The following is a 21,741-nucleotide window of genomic DNA, read 5'->3' on the forward strand; positions in this document are numbered from 1 at the left end:
CACAATATTTAGCAGTGGCCTATATCTGCTAAAGTCAGAAATGGTCCTTTTTGTGTTATTTTCCCTTGTGTAATGTGCATGTATTGTTCAAATGATTTTGAAGATGTGGATTAAACATGACTTTTGTTTTATCTTTTAAACAAATTAATTGGTTGAATTGTATTTCATGTTCTTGATTGTTGTGCTTAAGGCTACAATTACATAAACTCTTCTTTTTAGAAAATCAAAAAATCCTTATTGGTCTATTGTTAGTGCTTCTTACAACATCAAAGTGAGTCTACAGGCAGTCAGGAAGCAATTCACTGCTGAATACTTCCTTCCTCAAATTCACTTCATTTCCCCTGTTTATGGTGTATCTGCTGCCATCTAGTGGCCATTATAGAGAGTTACATGCTCCTTGGGTTAAGAGGGCTCGTATCAGTGACAGTAATTTTCCAACAATTATAAAGGGTGATTTTGATTGACTTTAATCATTTTCCTTTTGCTGAACGTCAGTGTGTTAAATGTAATAAACAGTTTATGTCAATTAGTTGGTGACAACATTGACAATATAGGCTACAAGCTTTAGATTTATTTATTTATTTATTTGTGGATGTATGTCGTGGTTCAAAACAATTGTTAAAAACAAAAACAAAATAGCTTTACCCTGTGACCCTGAAATACAGGAACAAGCAGATCTGAAACTGGTGATTAATAATGTTATTTAGTATAATTGTAAATATGCAAAAGCATAGGCTATATCTAAATATACTTTTGGCAGTATCCAACTTATTTAAGCTTAAGGGTGCACCTTTTTTGTGAATATATATATATATATATATATATATAAATGCAAACAGGCCTTTCAACTCTAGTGCATATTCCAAAGAACATGGACCCAAATCCGGCCCTTTAGAGCATACAATTTGTCCCACAAATTAAAAACCATGATCTAAATTACCAAATAATTCAGTCGTAGGTATCTCAGTCCCTCTGAATTCTTTAAATTCAATGAAACACAACAATATTTCCCAGTACATGATGCAGTGTTTTTTAATCGCAAATTGTTGAAAGAACTCTCAATCCTTTTCAAATTATTCCACAAAGTTTCCCCAAATTAAATGAAAATTGATCATAAAATGAAGGAATTTTAAAGTGAATATATGTCCTGCAGGAACTGACACTTTAAAAAGTTATACAAGAAGGGCACACTCCAAAACTATAAATTTATATATTTTTAAAAAATTAAAAGAAACAAAATATTCTGGTTTATTTTTTCAATTACTTTTTGTTACAAACAAACACAAATGATAAATAAGAAATATTCTGGGTTATTTTTTTCCATAACTTTTTTGATTTGAACGACCATAAGCGATAAAAAGAAAATATTCTGGTTTACTTATCTTTCCATTACTTTTCGTTACAAACAACCATAAAAAAAAAAAAAAAAAAAAAAATGGTTTATTTTTTCAATTACTTTTGTGACAAACGAGCATAAACAATAAAAAAAAATATGTATGTATATGCACTGAATGGATATGTTTGTATAGTATTCTTACATAATGAAAAACCAAATGTGAAGTTTAAAATGTTATTTTGTGAAGGAGCTCGGTAGGCACCTATAAGTCCTGCCTACTCCTTTTGAGCACATTTAACTACATACAATTATACATATTATATATTGTACATTGTTTTTCATGTTGCTCAAATAAAGAAATAAAAAAATAAAAAACACCAAATAAACAACAACAACAACAACAACAACAATCTGTCACCTATTGCTTTACTATTGTAGGTTTCTCACATACTGTATATCAGTGTTTTTCAACCTTTTTTGAGCCAATGTACTGTACATCTTTTCATTGAAAAAAAAAAAAATCCCGAGGCACACCACCAAACGAAAATGTGAAAAAATGAAACTTTGTTGCTTATATTAACAATAAACAGTCATGTGTCTTGAATAGGAATGAAATAAACAAAACAAAAAAAAGTTTGTGTAATCTGTCGTATTTCCACTTTCTAATAAAAAGTGCAATTAAAAACCATTATCTAATAATAATAATAATAATAATAATAATAATAATAATAATAATAATAATAATAATAATAATAAATATATGCTTTTTTTTAAAAAAAAGCCTAAGCCTATGTTCTCTAAAAAAGTGAGTTAATATGTCTGAACTATAAATGAATGAATGTTTTAAAAAATAAATAAATAAATAAAGAGAGAAAAATAAATATGTATACAATTTACACTTACAAACTACTAATTCAATACAAAGTTCTTTGGTGGTGCAGCGTTTTAAAGGGATTATGTATGAGGATAAAATAAATGAATGAATGTTGTTGGGAGAGTGACATAGGCTCGTGACGCAGTGGGGGGGGGGGGGGGGGGGGGGGTGACTAGAGGATGCTAAGAGAGATGCTCCCAGTCGCCCCGCCCCCTGAGGAGAAACCGACCTTTTTTTGACGTCAGACGTGCTCCTGCTCCGTTGCCATGGCAACACGTCCCCCCACCCCCTTCCCTCCCTCCGTCCCCTGCCTCTCGCGGCGCTGCCCTGGTAGGTCCACCATGGTACAGTGTACAGCCAGCATCTTGCAGCACAATGGTTGACAGGTGGTGAGCTGGAAGGGGGGAAGAAGTCATCCGGCATCAACAAACCTCGGTTTTACTTTCCGCTCTCATCGCTTTCTTATTTTTTATTTTATTTTATTTTTTAGAAGAAACCGAACCATTTCCATCCTTCTTCTTCTTTATCTTTTATGAGCGTTTTCCATGCAATGATGATGATCCTCCCAACGATTCCTGACGGGATGTTTTGAACAGGACTGGCACCGGACTGGGATCGTCATCAGCTGGCACGGAATGGTGAGGGGCCCGGGGACTGGTTTGGTTCATGTTTCATGCCAATAATACTGGTCAGGGTGGGGTTAAGAATATTGACTGAGAGGAGAAAAAGGTAATGAAGTGCACTAGTTATTATTAGGTCTCACTTAGACCAGGAATATTGATTATGAAATTAAAAAAAAAAATGTATAAATTGTGCCATTTACGCACTCTTCATCTTAAAACCTGCAACATCACTGTCCTCAAACACAGAATTTACACCCTTGATCATACTTTTTTTGTAATTATTTTTTTTTGTGATGGAAAAATCAGTTGCTTTTCTTCTGTTATCAGTGTGTGATCATCCTTAAGGTGTGAGCCACGTTATGCATATTTAATTGAGAGTGGTGCAAATGGATGTGGGATGCTGCTCATAACACAAGCTCTGCACTGGGCTACATCCATACTGTAGGCCTACATGCAGGGCTCAGCCCTCCCTCCCACTCAGAAGTCAGCTGCGCACCTTGTGCATTATGCAGACCAGCAATAATACTTTGCCAAAGATGCAGGAACAGCCTTAAATCTCCAAAACATGCTCCAAAAAACATGATTAACTGTATTTCCCTGCATGGGGATCAGATGTAGTGGGTTTAGTGGTTCTGAGGTTGTTAACAAGTCAAGTGGAGGTGCAGAACTGCAGTGATTTTGTTATTTATGTTCTAAGAAAAGTTAAAGTGAAAGACTATTCAATTAGGATGGAATGCAAAACATTTAGGGGTGGATGATGCTCACACTCATGCAGCTTTCCATTAAAGAAAATGGAGTTTTGTGCATTCAGAACATGCTGTACGAACGACTGTATCATCATTAGTCATGTATTTCATTGGAATTAGCATACAGTATATTATATATTGATGCGTAAATGGAATTGGCTGAGTTTTAGGGTTCAACATGGCTACTCATTGCATGCCTTCAGTCTTGTTCAGGTGATTTCCGGTGCTGTGGGAGCCAGTGACCGTTTATCGAGTGCCACAACAAACTCAATGTCGACGACAGAAAAGAGAAATGTTTTGTGCCGTGACCTCGGCTGCTGAATTATTCAAGAATAGGCTTCTGTGCTACACTGAAAGTGCTGCAGAGAGCCGTCTATGTGTCTTTGAAACTGACGGAAACAGGTTTTACATTTTAGTTTTGGATCACTTAGTACACCAAACGTATAGCCTATACTCTTTGTTTGTCATTAACACCATTATTCCAAGAACAGAAGTGGTCGACTGTATACTTAGGCTGAATTTATTTTTCCATTTCTGCTTTAATTCTGTTTTGTTTTAGGAGAATTTAGAGCAACAACATGCTAATCCTTTGTTATGTAATATGGCATTGCGATTAGATAATGCTGGGCTTTATTATTCTGCAAATCAAGAAAGGAAAAGTCATCTTCTTACATGTCAGAGAATGACAAAATCACAGATAAAATGTAGTTTCTTCACAAATGAACAGACATTTGGGGATACTGTACAGTATGGTGCTATAGCCAAACAAGTAAAATATGCTTAAGATTAGGGGTGGGAACCTCTGGGCACCTCACGATACGATACGATACAATACACAATATAAAGCTCACGATAATGATTATCTCACGATATGACTGTAGTGCGATTGTCGATATATTGGTCAAAACTCAATCTACGATAATTTATGACATAAGAAAAACAAGATTAAGTGAAAAAATTAAATTTTTATTTCATATCTCTGAAAGACAATACAGTAAATTGAAAAAGTGTCCTAAGAACTGTGACACTATTTTAGTGCAACATTTCTGTAAATTAGCGTCAACATACCAATGTAAACAAATAAGTATCTCCAATAGTGCTTTGTGTAAACAAAAAATAGTCTTTCTTACTAGTGACACCATTATAGTGCAATATTCCAGTAAACAAGATAATAAAATACATTTTAAATCCCCCCCCAAAAAATGAAAATGAATAAAAAAATGTAAAAATCAGTACTTTGCGTGAGCATATCGACAATCGATCGTGCGAAAAACATATCGTGATATATCGCCGTATCGAGATATCGTCACACTCCTACTTGAGATGACTTGTTGTTGGAGACAATATGGTTTGGTTTGTTTCAGGAAAGTTCATTCATTAATTTAATGAAACCATTAGACAGTTTGCAACACACGTTCACTGATAATGTTTATTTTATTGCTTCGTTTCGATCAAGATGGATTGTCTGTGAAAAGCCTGCGCTGCACGTGTTCTCTTTGTTAATTGTAGACGTGAAACCACAAACGATATTAACAAAGTAATACATACTGTAATTAAATAATGTGTTGAGAAATAACAGACACAAGCAGTGAGTAAGATAACTGTTACAGTTTAAAAAAAATTGCTTTACAATACAAAAATGTAAATACTGTTGATTGCTTATGTTTTGTCTACAGTGCACATTATATTTATGGTTTTATGAATTATATCACTTACATAGTCCCTAAGTCTTTTATGGGCTCCTTTATGAGGTCTTTAATAACATGATTATAGGAAGATGAATTATAAAAGACGACTGGCATAGTAACTCTTCACTCTTCTGTATATGTAGTGGTTTCTCTCAACAGATTACCGTAACTTTAATAACACATTTCTATATACAGGCAAATAGTTCAAATATTAGGTCAGAATTATTTAATCCAAAGGGGTTTTAAGTATAGATGATGAAGAGAATTAAAAAGCAAATGTAATAAATGATGACTCTTCCTTTTCAGTTTTCTTTAATAGGCTAGTCATAATAATAATAATAATAATAATTAATAAGACAAGTATTTTTCTATTGTGTAAAGTAATGTTATTATTACCATTTTGTTGTTCTGCTACTCTATAAAAGCTGACAGTGTACAGTTTTATGTATTTTATTGCCAATATGATTGTGCATGATACACTTTGGTTACATTTTTTTCAAAATAAAGCTCGTTTTTAGAAATAAATTCCCACTTTTAAAGTTTTGTATTTCGAGACAGGACATGAAAACAGCGCAGCAGACTGAAATGCGTTTGTTTTGACGGGGTTTTGCAGACAGTTAAGACTATAGAGCAAGACTTAAAGCTGTGTTAGATGCTCCCGAAGCACATCTGTGTAGAATTTAAGAAACTTTAAAAGAACCTCTGGGTTTATCTGACGACCATAGAGCTGTGTTACACCCACAAAAAAAAAAATTGCATCAGTAAGCATATTGGTTTTGTTACATGCACATATACTGTATTTCATTTTTTTCGTCTATTTATTTTGCACACATTAAAAATGTAAAGTGTCTATTTTAAGTACGTAGCGTCTTACGGTTAGGTTTAGTTTTAGTTTTAGGTTTTACCCCAATATCGCAACAATTTTTAGGGTTAGGTTTAGAGTAAGATTTAGTCTTAGTCACGTGACCTAAACTGACCAATGACTGACCTATCACGTGACCTAAACTGGCAAATTAGGGGCGCTCCGTACGGATAGAATGTCGGTAAATTGATACGGAAACCGTCCGGATAGCCGATGCCTTAAAAACAACATTTAAGGTGCAAGGAGGGAATGAAACAATTTAAAACAAACGCTAACAAACAAACAGTTCTAAAATCACGAGACAAAATGCACAATTAAACTTTGATACATAAGGAAAACTAATATATATATAAACAAAGGTCACAAAAATGTATATCAAAAGACAAATGAAAATATTGAACAAAGTATTGTTTGAAGATCATAAAAGAAATATAAACTTAACATATATAAATACACACATACACATGCGAATACAAACATACATGTTACATGTGGATTGTAAACCATGGTGGCATAGAGTAAAGTGAGAGAGGGCATACTGTATATCATTTAAAGTCCCTTTTTTTTGTTTTCTTACCAAGTATCACCTGTTATCCTAGTTTTTTGTGATAGAAAATAGATAAATATTTGGATTATTTTAGCCAGCACACGTGGTTTCACAAGTTTCTGAGATTTAAATAAAATAAAATAATAAAAATATGTTTCATCTCGGAATACAAAAGCAGCAAATGGTGGATGAACTTGTTCAGCACCTGCCGGAGATGCTCACGTTGTTACCATGCGGCTTATCAGATAACTGCAGCGTAAGCAGATTTTCAGCATGTCTTGTTGTTTACTTGAAAATGTATGAAGCCAAACAACAGAAAAAAGTAGGGGATGAACATATTCTTCAGTTGAAAAAGTACAACAAATCACCGGATGTCTGTGAACGTTCAGATTCCTGCAGTTTACAGATGAGTGAGCATCTCTGGTTACACTCTGAAGTGCAGCTTCCCCTTTGCTCTGAACCCAAAAGCAGCAGCCTTCACTGCATTTGGCTCAGGCTTCTACAGCAAAGGCACGGTGACGGCTGCATACTGCAGGAGAGGCTGCTGAATCGAGCACTCACAATGGAGCTCCCAGGGAGGGGGAGGGGAGACATGTAGTTGCAGTGAGGCTGGGAGCCTGGGAGCAGGAATGGTGGGAGCAAGGGAGGGACAAAAGAGAGGCGAAGGTTCTCACCAGCTTTAAATATAGGAAGGAGCAAGAATAAAGGATGCACACAACTGTAACTAAGGTGTGCCGTTTTGTTCACTTATTAAAAAGTGATGGAGAAATGCATCATGGCTGTAAATGAGAAGAATAAAAAGTCTGTTGTTGAGAACAAGTGGTAGACTGGAATTTAGTGCGTCATCATCCATCCCTGTTGTAGTCAGTCAACATGCTGTGTGCAAACACAAAGCTGGATTAACTATTTATGTATTTATTCTCTTTTTTCCTCTTTATTCTCCTTTTTCACATTTGGATGAACAAATATCATAAATATATTCATCCACATAAGTTAAACCAGGTCACCAACAGCCAGTAAAACGCTGCATCTATAGTGATGTTGCATTCACATTGTTACCACTCATCTGCTTTAGTGAAAGACAAAATCAATGCTTTTTCTCAGTAATATAATCAATATGAAAGCATCTCTCTACTGTCTAGCTTTCTGGAAACAATAAATTTGTTTCCCTAATCTAGTTTAATAATGTCATTTTTTAATTTATTTATTTTTTACAATAGACTGCATAGAAAAAAATGGATGTTGTCCTTTGACAATGAACTTTCATCACATAACAAGGTTTCTTCAGACAGAGCATAAAGCAGTGGGCTCTGCTGTAAACAGACAGAGCTATAGAGCTTTAATGATGTCGCACAATGCAGTGGATGATGTGCACGTGTTGGTGATTAGTAACAGTTGAGCATGTGATTGATTGGGAGCACAGAACAATGAGCTTGTATTTGTTGGATGGAGGGATGGATGGATGGATCAAGTAATTGATTGCACGATTTTAATCACATAATATGAGTATTTCTGTGTGGAGTTTGCATGTTCTTGTTGAGCTCACATAATCCATGTCCAGTTTTTCTTCACAATCTAAAAACACTCATACTGGATCCCTTAGGGGGTTTGTTTCAAATCTAGATTACCTCTTATCGAGCTAACGTCCGGGATCAACTCAGTGTGTGCTGGTCTACGAAGCTCGCTAACGTCTTACGGAGCTAAATCACCATGGAAGCTTATGCTGAACGACTAGCCTGCTCGCGAGCAGGTTTTTCCTCTGGCTAGGATCCGAGCGAGTGTTAAAGTCCCGCCCCATGACCAATCAGATCTCTTAAAAAGCAAGCTGTTCAGTAAAAGGTGACATGTGAACACGTCACTGTGTGGATCTTAATTTGACAGCTGACAAGAGAGAGAGAGAGAGAATAATTAGACATCGATGCAATCCTTTCATTTGCCGATGATGACATCCTTTGCGTGCATCGGGCACTTTCACACCAATAAATTCATTCATTCATTAATTCCATGTATACTGTGGTGATGCAAAGAGCCTCAGTCTTGTAGATAATACAACATATAAATATATTCCACCTGATGGCGTAGGCTGATCTGTATGAACTCAGCATTCGAGCCACGGACAAGTTAAAAAGAGAAGAGAAAGTGAAACTGATTCTCCCTTTATAATCTCATTAATTTAAATATTATAAACACTCATCAATTCCTGCATTAATTACTTTCTGCTTTTATTGCAGCAACTGTGTAGTTTTTGGTCTGAATTATGTATTTTAATTCTTCATATTTTTAAAGAATTATTCCTCATTTGTGACGTTCCACAGTGAAACCGTGTGATTGGTCAGACACTGTAATATCCGCCTCCGTCACTAGAGTGCGCCAGTTAACCAGACTGAAATAAACACGCTTACCTCAACTTGTTGTGATCGACCTTTGTAAAACGGCGTCTGTCTGACGGACAATGTTTGGTTAGTTGAAGCCCGCTAACGGAGATTAAGCCAGGATATAATTATCTAGATTAGTAGCATAGACCCTGAAAGTTTCTAAACAGACCAGAAAAACCTAATATCTGTGTTTGTGATTGGCTGTGCATGTGATTTTAGTAATATGAGATTGTATAAGCAGGTATAAAGAGTGAATAAAAAGAGATAAGGTGGCAGCCTGTAAAATCCACTGTGAGACATTGAGTAAGTCCTTTAACCCTATCTGCAAATGAGAATTTCTCAGTGACTAATTTGGTTAAAAAAAAAGGTTAAAAAAAAGTGATTTGATATTTTTTAGTAGTAGTAGTAGTAGTAGTAGTAGTAGTAGTAGTAGGAGTAGTAGTAGTAGTAGGAGTAGTAGTAGTAGTTGTTGTAGTAATAATGTCTTTCTTTTTTCTTCTTAACTGTTAATTTCTAAGGTGTAAAGTGAAGTATTAAGACACATTTAAGACAGCATTAGAATATTTGTTAAGGCTGCAGCTATTAAATATTTTAGAAATAAGACTGATCATAAAACCAACTAATTTGATTCATTTGAAAGAAAAATAATATTTATCTTTTATACGTATTACGCAAAGTAGAAAAAAAAAAAAACAAGCATACTGTATTTGTCACAAACATATTTCACTCCATACTATAGTATCTACCTAAGATGACAAATGCAGGTATAGTGAATATAGGTATAGTTTCTTTTTAATTTTATAAAATAACTGCATTTTTTTTAATAAACAAGGCTTCAAGGCAGGAAAAAGTAATTGATCATTTTTTGTATTCACGGTATTCGAGGATTTTCTGCAGCTTCAGTTAAGACGGTATAAGCTCTGTCTGAAAAAGATCCACTTAAGAGAAGCTGAGTCATTCCTGTGTGTGTGTGTGTGTGTGTGTGTGTGTGTGTGTGTGTGTGTGTGTGTGTGTGTGTGCATGTGTGTGTGTGTGCGCATGTGTAAAACTTCTGATTAATGGAATATTTGGTAATTAATGAGCTGACATATATAAAAGCACATTAAATTAATCATCTTAGCTTTATCTTTCTGCGTATTTGCATAACCAAACATTATTCCCAGTCGTTTCCCAGTAGATTTTTAGTTTTACTCATATTATCAGATGAAAATGATAAAACTTAATGTTATCAACTTTGGCTTGTTTCCATCAAGTGTCTCATTGAGACTTGACTATGAGCCAGATTTAAAATCAGAATGTTGGTCCTTGTTTACATTTATAAAGCCTTTTTAGGCCAGTGTCACGGTCTGAGTTTACCTCCGTACTGAGATTCTAACCCTAACCCTAACATAATCCAATAAACAAATAAAACATGTGTCCGTTCACTTTGAAAACCAAAACAAACAAAAATGAATAATTTTTTCTGGCAAAAATTCATTTTTCAGTAGTGTGCACGTGCGTGCATGTGCCCATATGCGCATATAGAATCTCAGTACGATGACACCGGGCTACCGGATGCAAAACACCACTCACTTTGTTCTTCTTGTTCTTTTCTTGTTGTTCTTGTTGCGTACACTCGTTAAAATCGCTACTCCTCTGTTATTCGTGAAGAATCGTGCTGTAATTTGGTAGGTATAATCTATGGATGTGTACGCATCGACGCTCAGAGCCCGATTTTTGATTTGGGGCCCCAAAAGAAAGAAAAAACATCGATTTCACATTCATTCAATATTACGACGGCTGGTGATACCAAATCATTGGCACATACTAATATATAAATGGGGCCCATTACCCCGTATGTGTCATAGGAGCGCCAAGGGGTCCCCGGGGGCCCCATTGTTCAAATGACTACTCTTCCATTAGTTCTCGGTAGATCGGAATGCAGTTTGGTATGAATAATCTATGAATGAATATGATGATTAATTAATTAATGGGAACATAGTCGTGTGATATGTCGTTTCAAAGGTAATTCAACGTAGATTAAGATTATGCCTCTCATAATTTGATGAGGGGCCCAGGGGCCCACCCCCTTTTCCGGTAATTTCTAAATTTATTGGAACATAGTCATGTGATTTATCGTTCCAAAGGCAATTCAACGTAGATTAATATTTTACATCGCACAATTTGATTTGTTTTACTCGGTGGAAACTGAGTCATTTGAGTGAATTCTCGGGAACGTGGTATGTGAGATGTTCTGCGGGCCTAGCCGTAGTTCATCAGAACTTTTAAGCACTTTTTCTATGTGAAACTTTCCCTTTGCGTTCAGTCAGAGACAGATAGGAGTGATTTTTTAAACTAAACATGATCTAAAATTGCATTGACATGGTTTTATTAACTGTTAGCATTCAGCTTTCTGCAATTAACTGGTATGTTAGTTTAATAATTAGTACGTCTCAAGCACTATCTAACTCTTTGGAGTGAGAATAGACTGTTTCTGGCAAAAATGCTGAGCAAGCGTTATTTTGCCCCTAGCCTGGTGCCAATGAGTGCAGATTTAAAATAAATTCAGACGAGCAAGGAAGAATCACAACATACACCAACATCTACATTGGAGATTAATGGTCTTTTCTCCCCATTATAACCATTAGAATGAATTAAATTCCCCACTTTAGCTCCTCAACATTGATTTTGTCTGTGTACAATTGTGTAGCTCCCTCTCTATCACATTTATGTGACTCAGTCTTTAGTGAACGAACAGGGAATGAGTCTTTTGAGAGCGAGGTGTTGGGAGAAAGAGTGTTTAGGCTATATATACTGCTTAGGGTTTCTGATAAGTTGCCTAAAGAACAAAAATAAGAAAATTATATGGTGCAAAATGCAAGTACAAGCTGAATAGCTAAATAGAAGTTTGGGGGACATTAGTTGCAGAGGTAAACTAAATTCTAATAACAATATATTAATAAAATTCACAAAATGTAAAAAAATAAAACAGTAACAACAACAACAACACAAAATACAACTCAGGTAGGTTTTTGTTTAAATAGGGATGATACATTTGTGCATTGTTCAAATACAATGAATGAAACCGATGTGTTGTTCAAATAGTTTAGAGATATTACTAATTTCCAAAACTCTTTTTTTTTATAGCGCATTATAATCAATTAGCTAAAATGTTAATAGTACACAAATAAAACACTATACAACACAGATACAGGACAAATCAGAGTAAAACTGCATTAGACATTACAGTTATGCCAAAATACATAGAGAACCAGCACTACATATCATCAACCATGACTCACTCTGTAAAGTCAAATAAGTTTATTTCTTCTCCTTGTATGTATTAATGCATTTTAATAATAGGTATTCAATCAAAATGTGTAAATATGTGTTTTTAAAGCATTTAGAAATCCCTCTCAAATCTCAACACCTGCCATGTAAAATTAGTGTTTTAATCTATTCAGTGTGAGCTTGTTTAATGTGGCAAAAAGATGATTTTCAATGTCAACCTGTAATCTGTGTTGAAAACTGATTCTGAAAAATAGCTCCATGCTACCCAAGGTGAAAGTCGTACTCATTAATATCTCGTCTAATCAATCTGGGAAGTCCAAAAATAATTAGTGCTGTGTGCGTGTATCAACTGTTAAGCATGAAACAAAGGAGAACCTAAATGCTAAGGTTACAAAAAATCAATATCTTTGTGTTTTATAAATCAAACATTGAAATAATTGCATTTCAAAACTAGTTAACAATGAAATATTTGTTTTAAGTTGAAAGGTACTCCACACTAATTAAAGAGGCTTCATCTCCAACTCATTGATTTTTAGCGTTTTGGTTTAGTTTGACTTGATCCTTAATATTAAACCCATGTTGTAGCAGTTTCATCATTTATTTCTGATTTGGAAACACAATTTAAAATACGGTATGGATTTACAATTTCTTTCTTTTTTTTTTAAGGTCATCACTGACCCACACTGTTTTCTTACCTGCAAATTCACATTCAAAATAAACGCTTTATAGAGAGAAAACATCAACATCCTAATAATAGCACCTACTATTGGGATGAATGTAGCATGAACTTTTAAATATTGCATTATTTGGATTAAACCTTCTTTTTCTATGATAAAATAATACACAATAGAAAAAATATCTCCTACTTTTTTAACTTCTCAGTCTTTTTTTGCACATATTGCACTCAGAAGAAAAAAAAATGTCTCTCTAAAGACTGTACAGGCAAATCAACAATCGGAGCAGAAGTTCCACAGTGACCACTTAATGCTAAATCTGGTGATTGCAGTGTTGAACAAACAAGCTCAGACTGAGCTATTTTACTCTTTGCTGGTGTCAGGTAAGAAATTATGGAGTTAAAATAATGCCAAAACCTCACAAATGTACAAAATATGTTTTACCCACACCCAACACTGTGTGGTTTGCAAATACAAAACATATTACAGAAACTAATGCATTTTGTTTTGCAAATAAGAAATGTACCTATTGAACAAATGCATCCTGCTGATGAGGTGACAAAGATATAAAATAGAATCATCTTAGCTTTATTTTTTTACTTATTTTTTTTACTCATATTATCAGAAGAAATTTATGAAACATAATGTTCTGAACTGTGGCTTCCTTCCATCAAGTGCCTCATTGAGCCTTGACTGTGAGCCAAGAATATTGGTGCTTGTTTACATGTATAAAACCTTTTTTAACCATTTTTTGTTCTCGGTGAAACATTCTGTTTAGTAAAAATATGATCATTTCTGAGACAGTTATGGAGTTAAAATAATGCCAAAACTCACACCCACCAGTTCACAAACAAACTGAGTGTGGGTTTTGAAAATACAAAACATAATTCACAAACTAATGCATTTTCTTTTGCAAATAAGAAATGTACATATTAAACAAATACAGCATGTTTTACACATATAAATAAAATGTCTTCCATTACAAATGAATATCCTTCAACTACAAAAAAAATAAATAATGCACATTTTGGCACATTTTTTGGTGATTGAATCAATATTGTCAACAGGACAAATATTTTGGCCTTTGTGGGGTTTAATATCTTTTGTACACAGGTGGATGAAAAGGATTGTTGCACAGATTTAGCGAGTTTATTGCCAGGACTGCTTCAGTGTTAGATTAATAGCAAATATTGTGCTAGCGGCTTATGTGGCTGTTGTGATTTTGGTCATAATGTGCACACAGATGAGACGAGGCAATATAAAGATTGTTTACAGGAAAGTAAAGTGTGTTTGGTGATCTTAGCTTCTCTGCTGTGCTGCATTTGCCATCTCATTAAACGCAAACGTACCTCGATGTGTGGGCCTCTTGTTTAATGGCTCTGCTCCGTTCACCACAGCCATTGGTAAAACAGGCACAATAGAGATGTTCACCCTGTCTGATTGGGTGGAAAAAGGTCAAGTAAAAGAAGTCAAATCTCTCTCCTCTGTGGCCCACTTCTTTTTTCTTAAATCTGCCTGAATCCCTTTGGGATTAGCAACGACTTTAAAGCTGGAGCTGACTCAATATGAGCAAACGGCGAAGCAGAAGTGGACTTCCAGAAATGTGGGTGTATGAGCAAATCGCCAAATCAAACCCTTTCATTTCATATTCTGGCTTTGAAGGAAAAACATAGAAAAATGGAAAAAAAAAATGTGTTGCTTTAATGTGTGGATCAGTATTTGGTGCATTATGTCTTCTACGTTTTTTTTTTTTTTTTTTTATTAGAAGAGAAAACATTAGTAGCTCCTTTAAAATGATTTATTTATTTATTTTTTGGCCAAAAGCCACTACAACAGTTTTAAGTAAATGAGGTTTCCTTGATGGCTGCTGTACCCACATGTTGATATAAAACCATTTCCCAGGATTCTCACCTGTCGAGTCACTTTACTGGTTATTATGAATCATCATTGTATTAATATTTCTAATATTCTAGATTATGTTTTGGAAAAAAAAACATTTGTACATCCACTGTACTCTCATCATATTGCTAATTAAAAAAAACTTTTAAAAAGCAATGTTTCACAATGAGGCAAAAGCTTTTATTGGATGTTTTAAGGTTTTAATTGAGTTGTTCCACATAAAAGATCAGGTGATGTGTTATTTATTACTATTATTATTACCGAGAATACTATAATAATATGTAATACAACTTAAATTGTACAAAAAAATCAATTAAATGTATTTTATAAATACAATAATAGTAAGTTAGTTTGCTTTATTATAAAAATATAAACATGCCATCACTAGATAAAATCCACACACAACATTTACAGAAATGTATGTATTTTATTATTATTATTATTATTATTATTATTATAATAATAATAATAATAATAATAATAATAATAATAATAATAATAATAAAATCCTCATATTTTATAGGTGTATCCTCAAGATGAATAAGTAAATACCGGTAACAATATAACTTTTTCTCTTCTGATGAAGAAACAAACAAATACTAGAACAACGTCATGGTTAACTTACAATTATCTTCCTTTTATTAAACAAACAACAGCGTTTCTTTTCTTTTTTCATTTGCCATATAGGGAAAAATGGAACATTTGGGGTTTCTAAAATGTCACAACAGTACTTCACCAGGGTTATATAAGTGAAAACAACATTCTGATATATAAAGAGTGGAAATAAATGATTCCAACTGTTTGTAAAAAGCAGCACAGACACCTGGAATGTCTCATTTTTCACGCATTTTGCCAGGTCAGGGTTACAAAAAGAGATTTATAACTCCATGTTATCTGCCTGTTGAAATAAAAATGGATAAATAAATAAAGAAACTTGAAACATTCTAAGATTGATGGCTGAGGCATGCTGTTTTAGGGTTATTTATAGGGATAAATCAGTAAATATTGGTCAGCGAGGGTTTATAGCAGAGTTCACGTTGATAAATTACTGTTTTTCTCACTTTTATGAAGATCGATTTTCACCACGAGTCAAAAAAGTTGGTTTCCCATTATTTTTTACTGCCTTGTAATGTCACCTGTTACCTTTCCACTTCCATCCTGACACTGTCGTTCCCCTGTTTGTGTCTTCCAGGTATTTATGAGCAGACATTTCTTATATAACTGCAGCCAACCAGTCCTGGATGTAAAGATAGCCTTTTGTCAGGTGTGTGTTCCTTACAGGTAAAAAAGGTACAGTACTCATTCCCTTCCATTTCCCTGTCATTGCTGTGTGTGTTTGGATATTGTTACGTTTCTGCGTAAAACGTATTGTAAACATCACTGTAACTCATGCATGTTTGTATTACACATACGGACAGTGTCTATGGCTACAGAGCCAGTATAGCCGCACAAGCATTTGATTTTACAAGCATTAGACGTTACAGCCTTGTCGATTTCAAATAATGTTTGACTTTGTCTAATTTTTCTCAGCATTTCAGCAGTTTCTACCCATAGTAGCACAAAGCATTAGATTTATTAGGTATGTGAGCTGGGATGGAAGGAACAAATATGTGAAAACATGTATTTTAGTTGCTTTTTATGTGACTGTTTCGGTCAAGTATTTATAATATGATCTACAGTACATGGCACAAAAAAGGTGATATTTTAAATGAGTGAAGCAGGGAAGGATGACATTATTTAGTTTTTAAAACGTGATTTTCTGCCAGATGAGCAGTAAATGAAGTGAGGAGATACAGGAAGTAAGAAAACAAATGAAGTGTATATGAAATTTACTTTTTAATTTCTCTGTTTCATATTTGTATTGAAGTGTATACCGTACAAGAAAAAACAAGGCACTTATTACCTCTGTTAGAACACGGTGGTTGCAACATCAGACATGTGTATACACTATTATTATTATTATTATTTATTTATTTCGAACGGTTACAAAATAGATGAAAATAAATAAACACATCTCAGTAGAAATCTCTATAAAATAAAAAATAAAAAGTTATTATAATACACATTTGACTTGTTTGACAAGAGATTAACATATACAAAATCCAATAAAATAAACTAAAAGGACTATATAAATATATACTCTGACTTTATTTCTTTGCTTTAAACATTATCTGTGCAGTCCTAAATTCCACCATATTTCCAAACATTAAAGTGTGTGATTAAAAAAAAAAAACCATCTGTATATTGGTGTGTCCATAATATTCTACAGTGTTTGATAAATGAATAGCTCTTAATTTAATTTAATTTAATTTAATTTAATTTAGATTTGAATATTTATAGAGACAAATAGCGATCACAAAAAGAAAGAGAAAAAGAAAAGGAAAAATCGTAGGAGGGGGAGGGTTACATTGCTGCAAGAAATCCATAAATTGTTGTCATTTATTGTAGAATTTGGTCAAGTTACCCCTTTTTGAAGGAAATAAAGGTTATGGGGTAAATGGGGCAATAAAGTTTGGGAAACACTGGTTTAAGAAATTTTAAACTTTTCATTCACATTTGCCAGTGCTCCCAGTAATGTAATCCACCATCCTGGCAATAGGCTAACCATCATTTATTGGGGGCTAAGGATGACAAATATTGGATGTGAAGGGCTTTCACTTCAGTTATCAGTGGTCCAAATGTTCTGTTGTTTTATTTAATAATGTTAATCACTGTAGGTCTGACCCTATGAATAAAGGATAAGCAGAATAGATGTTACTGACAGTGGGTTCATTACAAATCACAGTGAACTACCAGCATACCGTCATCTACTGGCAGCCTCTATTTATAGCAAACAGGAAAATGGAAAATGTAAAGTTTACATTTTACATTGACTTTTTTGTAAAGAATAAACTGTGTGGCATTGGTATTAGGTTAGGATTACAATGTTGGAAACTTGACGTAAACATAAATGTCCTGGTAATATAAAATCTAAATCTAAATGTTAAATCTAAATGTTAAATCCAAATCTAAATGTTAAATCCAAATCTAAATGTTAAATCCAAATCTAAATGTTAAATCTAAATGTTAAATCTAAATGTTAAATCTAAATCAAGATGTTAAATCTAAATGTTACATTTAAATATAAATGTTAAATCAAAATCTAAATGCTAAATTTTAAATGTAAATGTAAAATATTAAGTCCAAATCTAAATGTTAAATCTAAATGTTAAATGTTACATCTAAATCTAAATGTTAAATGTAAATGTTCAATATAAATGTTAAATCTAAATCTAAATGTTAAATATGAACGTTAAATTTTTAACTGAATGTCACAGGTGAAACTAAATTTTTACTTAACATGCAAATTCACCGGAAGCACCAAAATAAAAGTTAATTAACGTATTTAAATTTATATACACATATTTAACTTTTAGATTTAACATTTAACGTTAAAATGTACATTTCAAAATTATATTTATATCTAGATTTTACATTTAGATTTAACATTTATATTTAAATTGTGTTTTTACAAGAGAAAAATATTACAACATATCACAAGTATTGCTGTACAACATCTGGCCAAAAGTAACATAAAATGTTGTGTCAAGTTTGCACTGTTCCTTATTTTACTGGTTAAATGTATTTTAACAGATATACCTCCCATTCTGTTTTAAATCAGGGTTTCGGAAAACAAGTTGATGTGTCATATATCGCCAAACATTACAACATGAGCAAAAGCAAAGTGGACAACCAGTTCTACAGCGTGGAAGTGGGAGACTCCACCTTCACAGTTTTAAAACGTTACCAGAATTTAAAGCCCATCGGCTCTGGAGCTCAGGGAATCGTGTGGTAAGTTCTCCATCTTTGTTTTTTGTTAATGTCAAATAATAGACTTTAATTTCTGTGTATTTCATTTCAATGTGTCTCGAGAACAGCGGTCTGCAACTATTATTGTCAAAGGAGCCATTTTTCCTCCTCTCACCTGGATTAAAATCCTTCCGGAGCCGAGAAATACCTTCTCAATGAAGACGATATAGTGTATCAAATTCTAAACGTAGTTACAAATATCATGAATAATATTATTAATAATAATTGATCATTTTTTTGTTGATGTATTTGTAGTGATACAAAAATAACTTGAATTTGATAACACATGATCATGTCGTTCAACACACACACACACACACACATATATATATATATAGTACTAATTGCTAGATTATTGCAACATATCAAATAAAATCTCTATTTTTTCCCAGAGTAGTCTTTTTGTTGGTTTAGTTTTCTTACCGGAGATTTGAAATGTAAGGTTTAACCACAGGTGTAAGGAAAGTTTATGGTTGATAGTTATTGCACAATGCGATTTATTTTTAAGTCGACAAATTATTATATCATGATTTTATTTGGTGTCAAGATGAGAAATAATTTTGCCAGAATGAGGAATATGTGACTAATAATGTTAACAATGAAGTTATTACAGTGAAAAGCTCCGCTTGTAGATGAATAAATTTAAGTAGTTAATTTGATCAACGTTGCAAACAATTTCGATGTAATCACATTATTTAACTAAAATGGTGCAATTTTATTCTGGTAAGCTGTGAATTATTCAAAATTATTAACAAAAAGGATCAGACTAATCCTCTTCTGTACAAATCAGATTATCATCAAAGAGAATTGTTTATCTTTGTTCAAACTTATCTTCGCTAAACCGTTGACTTTATTATTTAAAGTTATCAAAAATCTGGTGTTTTGATTGGATTTGTGTTCCCTTCAGGGCTTTGAGCTGAGGACATGTCTTATGTTTTTATAATATATGTATATATACACATTCAGGGTCTAACAAGATGGGCACTCATGTAAATCCTTAATCCCAGATTGTGAATCTGTATTCATTGTAATTCAGATCATGCGCGTCCTGCCAGGATGCACAGGAAGGACACGTCTCCACTTTAAAGAATGCCTTTTCCAGTCTCTGTCAAACGACCCAGCAGATTTATCTTTTATATTTACATTTATGTCTTCATGCTGTGGGGAAATTCCTGCTCCAGCTTTAGCCTGGGCTATTTGGGTGCCGATTGTAAATATGAAATCTAAATCTAAATGTTAAATCTAAATGTTAAACGTTAAATCTAAATGTTAAACGTTAAATCTAAATGTTACATCTAAATCTAAATGTTAAATATGAACGTTAAATTTCTGAAACTAAATTTTCACCTAACACACCGGAAGCACCAAAATAAAAGCTAATTAACATATTTAAATTTATACACACATATTTAACGTTTAGATTGAACTTTTAAAGTTAAAATTTACATTTAAAAATTATATTTACATCTTGATTTTACATTTAGATTTAACATTTATATTTAAATTATATATTTACATATCACAAGTGTTGCTGTACACTTGTGTACACTTTTGACATCTGGTCAAAAGTAACATAAAAAAAAAATTCACATACGTCTTTTAAATGTGATTTGTTTCTAAATGTTGCAAAAAGTTGCTGTTTATTTTAACATTGTTGCTAAAAGTTGCAAAACGTTGCTGTTTATTTTTGCATTGTTGCTAAAAGTTGCCGTTTATTGCAGCATGCGTAACTTTACAATCGGCGCCCCATAGGGTTATCTCAGGTTGATTTTTTTCTCCCTGCGTGGCTTTTTGTATCATTTGAAGAATCACCTCATGCTTTAACCCAGCTTTCATCGCTCCTCGTTCCCTCCGTCCTTCACCCCTTCTGCCTCAAAGCAACTTTGCGGGGTTTACAATGAGAAGCTCGGCAGGCCTGTAAATGCTAAAGCTGTGGACTGTGCCCAGTTTAAGGATATTATAGAGATGACTGGGACGGAGTGCAAATCTAATTCAACCTGCTCTGCTCTGCTGTGCTCTATGCAGCTCCGTGTTCCCACAGCTGTCATGTGTTGTGTCATATGGTGTTGGCATTAGTATAACCAAACCCACACAAAGCCCCAGAGCTCCAAACAGCACGGATTTTATAGATCATATCATTCTGCACTGCATATAATTCAATTAATTGTGTACTCTAATGATGTTATGCTAACAACGCTGTCTGGATTAAACACATCATCTTTAAAGGAAATGAAAAAGTGACTTGTCTATTCCCTGCTTTATCATTGTGGGAATGATCACCAAACAGCTGATGTGTACACATTTACGTAATAGTTGGTTTGATTTACTTTTACAGTGAAATTCCTACAAAACAGACAGTATGTGGATGATTACACAGAGATTTAAAGGCTTATCTGTAGAAATCAACGATGACTAAGGTCACCACATCGCTTACGCAATCTGTACACTTAGTATTTTTTGCACATCTTTGTTGAAGTTGGGACTTTACTCTCAATCTGTGCACATCTCACTGCCCGGGACTCGTGCTACAGACGAAAAGGCTTTAAGTAGTTTAGCCGCTCGTGTGACATCATCTTTCACTCTGTTGGAAAAGTGATGACTGACTGAAATCCCCTTTGGATCAATGGTTTTATGAAGGCTCCACTGTTTCCATGGTCACACTACATCATCCCTGGGCCTGCAGTCTCCACAGAGACGAGGCAAACCACAGCACATCCCACTCAGAACCTCTACAGTAAGGCGTATTATTCCGAGATCTACAGTAAATGGGAACGCAGCGTGACGTGACATGTTTATGGAGGCTTTTTTCCGTGTTGGTGATCATTGAAAGCAAAAATAAATCAAAGTTTTTCTATTATGTTTACTAAAACAGCATGAGCTGGATGAAGAAGAGAAAAAGAAACAACGTTTTATATCAGACATTGTGTTCATGCTGAGTAATGAGTTAGATAGGGTGAAATTCACTTCCTTTTCTAGGATTTTACCCTAATGTAGGCCA

At 33.9% G+C, this 21,741-nt stretch overlaps 1 protein-coding gene across 7 annotated transcripts in view; it reads left to right on the plus strand.

Moving 5' to 3' along the window:
• Nucleotides 1-2,505: 2,505 nt before the first annotated feature.
• Nucleotides 2,506-21,741, plus strand: part of mapk10 (mitogen-activated protein kinase 10) — a 39,810-nt gene continuing 20,574 nt past the window's right edge. For 4 of the 7 annotated variants that reach the window (XM_028462305.1, XM_028462308.1, XM_028462309.1 and 1 more), the window contains exons 1-3: nt 2,506-2,848; nt 16,087-16,158; nt 18,556-18,725. In XM_028462305.1, the coding sequence (XP_028318106.1) occupies nt 2,846-2,848; nt 16,087-16,158; nt 18,556-18,725 (245 nt within the window). In that variant the 5' untranslated portion in view covers nt 2,506-2,845. Of the gene's footprint in view, nt 2,849-16,086; nt 16,185-18,555; nt 18,726-21,741 lie in introns of all 7 variants that reach the window. The other 3 variants (XM_028462306.1, XM_028462307.1, XM_028462304.1) reach the window with 3 other exon arrangements.

Source organism: Gouania willdenowi, chromosome 12 (genome assembly GCF_900634775.1).
Source record: "Gouania willdenowi chromosome 12, fGouWil2.1, whole genome shotgun sequence".
NCBI classification, from domain to species: Eukaryota; Metazoa; Chordata; class Actinopteri; order Blenniiformes; family Gobiesocidae; genus Gouania; species Gouania willdenowi.